The sequence below is a fragment of the Grammomys surdaster genome, unplaced genomic scaffold (genome assembly GCF_004785775.1).
Source record: "Grammomys surdaster isolate TR1022 unplaced genomic scaffold, NIH_TR_1.0 349, whole genome shotgun sequence".
Lineage (NCBI taxonomy): Eukaryota > Metazoa > Chordata > Mammalia > Rodentia > Muridae > Grammomys > Grammomys surdaster.
Genome location: NW_021604768.1, coordinates 1,218,324 through 1,222,872, shown reverse-complemented (window position 1 = coordinate 1,222,872; position 4,549 = coordinate 1,218,324). Strand labels below are relative to the sequence as shown.

At 49.2% G+C, this 4,549-nt stretch overlaps 1 protein-coding gene across 2 annotated transcripts; it reads left to right on the top strand.

Annotated features, from left to right (window-relative positions):
- The first annotated feature begins 304 nt into the window (after nucleotides 1-304).
- On the top strand, nucleotides 305-3,753 carry Pdp2 (pyruvate dehyrogenase phosphatase catalytic subunit 2). Of its 2 annotated transcripts, none has more exons than XM_028779280.1 (2): nucleotides 305-414; nucleotides 1,823-3,753. In XM_028779280.1, the coding sequence occupies exon 2, from the start codon at nucleotides 1,824-1,826 to the stop codon at nucleotides 3,414-3,416; it is 1,593 nt and encodes a 530-aa protein (XP_028635113.1). In that variant the 5' UTR covers nucleotides 305-414; nucleotide 1,823; the 3' UTR covers nucleotides 3,417-3,753. The 2 variants fall into 2 exon arrangements, with proteins under 2 accessions (XP_028635113.1, XP_028635114.1); XM_028779281.1 differs by having other exon boundaries at nucleotides 1,782-3,753.
- The last annotated feature ends 796 nt before the right edge of the window (nucleotides 3,754-4,549 follow it).

The window sequence follows — 4,549 nt, the reverse complement described above, 5'->3', positions numbered from 1 at the left end:
AGGAATGAACTGTAATGAACTGGAGAGATTCTGAGCTTGCAGGGTGTGGTGATAAGGCAAGCTTGAGGAAGAGTCCCACGTGACGACCTGGTGGCGCCGCGGGTGTACAAAAGGTACCGTAACCCCATGGGGTAGAGTGCAGGGTGGCCCCTCCCAGCCCCGCCCCTCTGCCTTCCTTTTGCCCTCTTCATCTATTGGGTAATCTCGATGTCCGTCAAGGGCCCGCCTCCGCAGATAAGCCAATCAGGAATGGCGGGAGGGAGCTTTCTTTTGGTGCTGGTTCCTCGACTGGGGGCCTCTCCAGGGAAGTAAAACCCAGTCGCAGCGACCGCGGAACTGTGCTCAGGACCTGAGCTGAGAGGATCCGCCGAGTGCCATCCGCGCCAGCTGGGGAGGAGAGAACGAGGATACGAGGTAAGGAAGCAGACGATTGGGGGTGCGAACGTCTTCCTCAGCCTGGTTTACGGGTGCCTCAGGTGATGGGGCGGAGAGGGAGAGGGGATGAGGTGAGAGGGCGGGACGAGCTGGTCCCCGGTCATGGTCACCCCACTCGCGCGCACGCGCCACGTGTGCCGGCGCACTGGTAGAGGAGTCGGCTGCTTAGCCGGTTCCCTGCACCGGCTTCCTTAGTACTGAAGCACCCGTGAACTGGACGTGGCAACTCGATTCCTGTCTTACACCTTGGAAAGCCGCGGCTCAGCCTCTAAACCGGAGCTGGGAGTACTTAGAGCCTTACGGTCCAGCTAAGAAATCAAGAGACTTGGTTTCTTTAGGGGTGCTGAATTCTGTTCCATTGGAGGCGAACGGTTTTCATTGCGCACGGCTGCCTGTCCTTTCTGCAGGGTTAAGAGGCGTCTGAGGCCACCTGCCCGGGACCGACCTCATCTGTCCCAAGTTCAGCGGGATGGGTACTGGCTTTGGGAAATCAGTTTGACAGTGCGATTATACCCTTTGACCTACTGATTTTGGAAATAAGTAAGGGAAAGGTGGCTGCAAATGCCATGTAATTTGGTACCAGGAAACAAACTCCAAGTCTCTAGTAATTGTGAATGTTTATGCCAAAATCCATAAATGGTGCTATCACTGAAAACATTGTCTTTAATACAAAGCCATAGTCAAAGTAGTGGCACCAGTGATATAAAAATCTGTACAGAGTGTACCCCAAGGACAAAAGTAGTGACTCCTTATTTTTATTTTTATTTTTTTGAGACAGGGTTCTCTTTGTACCTTGCCTCAAATTCTGCCACCCTTTCCCTCCCAAATGCTGGGATTAAAGAAGTACACCCACATTCCCAGTTCCTATCCCCCTCCCCAATTCCCACGGCCTCACTTTGTTACAAAGGCTGGCCCAGAATAATACACAAAGTAACTGTCTGCTATGTAGATCAGGCTGGCCTTGAACTCACAGACATCAGCTTGCCTCTTCATCTTTGCCTGGAGGGGTTTAGAAAGGAGAGAAAAAAGAGGCACACATTGGCTGGGAGGAAGGCCAGAAGCCCTTATTGGCTCTATAAAATTAGAGAGTGTATTAGCAAAAGGAATGTTTTAGCAGTTAGTATTTTTAATAATTTGAACTTTGAAGCTTTTGTAAACTCTTTAGCTGGGCAGTGGTGGCACACACCTTTAATCCCAGCACTTGGGAGGCAGAGGCAGGCGGATTACTGAGTTCGAGGCCAACCTGGTCTACAGAGTGAGTTCCAGGACAGCCAGGGCTACACAGAAAAACCCTGTCTCCAAAAAACAAAAACCAAACCAAAACAAATAAACTCTTTAATTTTCAGGCCGAAAACCACCCCACCTTCACTTGCCACTCTTGTTTCAGAATGTCAAGTCCTGTGTCCTACTGGCTCTTCAATTCTGCAAGGAGTTGCATTGTTCTATTACCAGGGAGTAGACGCTTATACTCAAGGGCTGCCACAAGTAGGAATCATCTGAAATGGAGGCTCTTTTCTCCGGCATCATCAGCCATAAAGGACAGTTCTCCCTGTGGTGGCTTTGCTCTGCGGAAAGTCTACAGACACACATCAACCGAGGAAGAGGATCTCCACTTACAGCTCAGCCCTGAGCAGGTCAGTGACATGCTCCGTGCTGGCGAGTCATCCCACAAGGTTCTTGATTTCAACCGTGGAGTTCCAAATTCAGTGTTAAAGTTTGAGAGCAACCAGTTGGCTGCCAATTCCCCAGTGGAGGACCGACAAGGTGTAGCTTCTTGCATGCAAACGAACGGGATGATGTTTGGGATTTTTGATGGACACGGTGGCCATGCGTGTGCACAGGCGGTGAGCGAGAGGCTTTTCTACTACATGGCGGTGTCCTTGATGTCCCATCAGACCTTGGAGCAGATGGAAGAAGCAATGGAAAACATGAAGCCTTTGCTACCTATCCTGCAGTGGCTCAAGCACCCTGGAGACAGTATTTATAAAGATGTCACATCAGTGCATCTGGACCACCTCCGTGTCTATTGGCAGGAGCTCCTTGACCTGCATATGGAAATGGGGCTAAGCACTGAAGAAGCACTGATGTACTCCTTCCAGAGACTGGATTCTGACATCTCTCTAGAAATCCAGGCTCCTCTGGAAGATGAGGTAACAAAGAACTTAGCCCTCCAGGTTGCTTTCTCTGGGGCAACAGCCTGCATGGCCCACATCAATGGAGTTCACCTGCACGTAGCAAATGCTGGTGACTGCCGGGCTATCCTTGGTGTCCAGGAAGACAATGGTGCATGGTCATGTTTACCTCTTACCTGTGACCACAATGCTTGGAATGAGGCTGAGCTGTCCCGGCTTAAGAGAGAACACCCTGAGTCTGAGGACAGGACACTCATCATAGATGATAGACTGTTGGGTGTACTCTTACCCTGCAGGGCCTTTGGGGATGTCCAGCTAAAATGGAGTAAAGAGTTGCAGCGTAACGTCCTAGAGAGGGGCTTTGATACCGAGGCCCTCAACATCTACCAGTTTACCCCACCACACTACTACACTCCACCCTACCTGACTGCCAAGCCTGAGGTTACGTCCCACAGGCTGAGGCCCCAAGATAAGTTCCTCGTGCTGGCCTCAGATGGCCTGTGGGACATGCTGAGCAATGAGGATGTGGTAAGGTTGGTGGTAGGGCACCTGTCCAAGGTTGGTCGCCATAAGCCGGACCTGGACCAAAGACCAGCCAACCTTGGCCTCATGCAGAGCCTGCTGCTGCAGAGGAAAGCCAGCGGGCTCCATGCCGCTGACCAAAATGCAGCCACGCATCTGATCAGACACGCCATCGGGAGCAATGAGTATGGGGAGATGGAGCCGGAGCGGCTGGCTGCCATGCTGACACTGCCAGAGGATGTGGCCAGGATGTACCGGGATGACATCACTGTCATGGTGGTGTTTTTTAACTCAGATTCAATTGATACCTATTATAAGGAGGGTTAAGAGTCTCACCTTGTTGCCAAGGCTAACATGGATCCCTTTAGAACATTTACACTCACTCCTTAGTGAACAATTCAAACCTTAGTAAAGAATAGGCAGGTGTAGGTTGCTGAGTAATTAACAAAAGAAGGGAGGGGAAAAAAAAGACATTAGGAGTGATTTTTGTCCTGTGTGTGCTGGTCAGCTCTTCTATGCAGCAGACAGAATAAAGACTAAAATTGGCTTACACTCACGTAGCCCATGTCCTTTATAAAAAAGAGTGTTAAATTGTGTCATCCTGTGCTTTTAAAGGATAAATTTAATCATGTGTCTAAGAATAAAGAACTTCGGGATCTTCTGAGACCCAGTTGCAAATTTTACAGATGTGATCATTATGAACTCTGTTATGGGCAACTTCTAGGCACTGGTGTTTTGCTTTTTAATTAGGGAAGCCTAGGTTTACAAAGCAATCTTCAGGGCACTTTTCTATGTTGTATTCTAACTTTGTGTGTGTGTGTGTTTCTGAAATGATTGATGATATTCTGTGCTGTTTGTGTTTTAATGCTGGTTAAGTTTATTTTAAAACTGAATCCTCAAGCTTGCAAGCAGGACCTCAGCTGAGGATGAGAGGAGGAGTTAGCCCTCTGGGCCAGCTGAATTTAATTGTGCAGCTATTGTTCCCTTCCATTGAGCCTCACCTCTGAACCTTTGAGCTGTCCGAGGAGGTGATTTCTGTCTAATCCCTAACTCCTGGGATTTTTGCATAGCAAACGGTTTTCCCCTCTAGGCTTAGCCACGGGTTATTCATAATTTTAGATTCCTTTTGATTATAGGCTTCAAACACTCTTGACTCCATGTGACAACCTTATCTCTGCCATTCTGCCTAGCCTCATCCTGACGTTACTCGTTCTATTGTCCAGAGGTTGGAAGGAAGAAGATGATGTGGTTGGAGGTAGTTGAGGACATTAGTCAGACAGAGTTTTTTCAGTGGTTTGTGGACTTGAGAGTTCAGCCTGGATCTAGAGAAGTGAAAGTAAGGTCCTAGGAGAACAGCCAGGAGCTGAGGCTTTCCCTCTGCATCTTGGAAGGGAGGAGGGAGACTTATCAGATGGGTCACCTGCTCCTGCCTGTGGAGTTGCCACTGCTAGGCCTCTGGA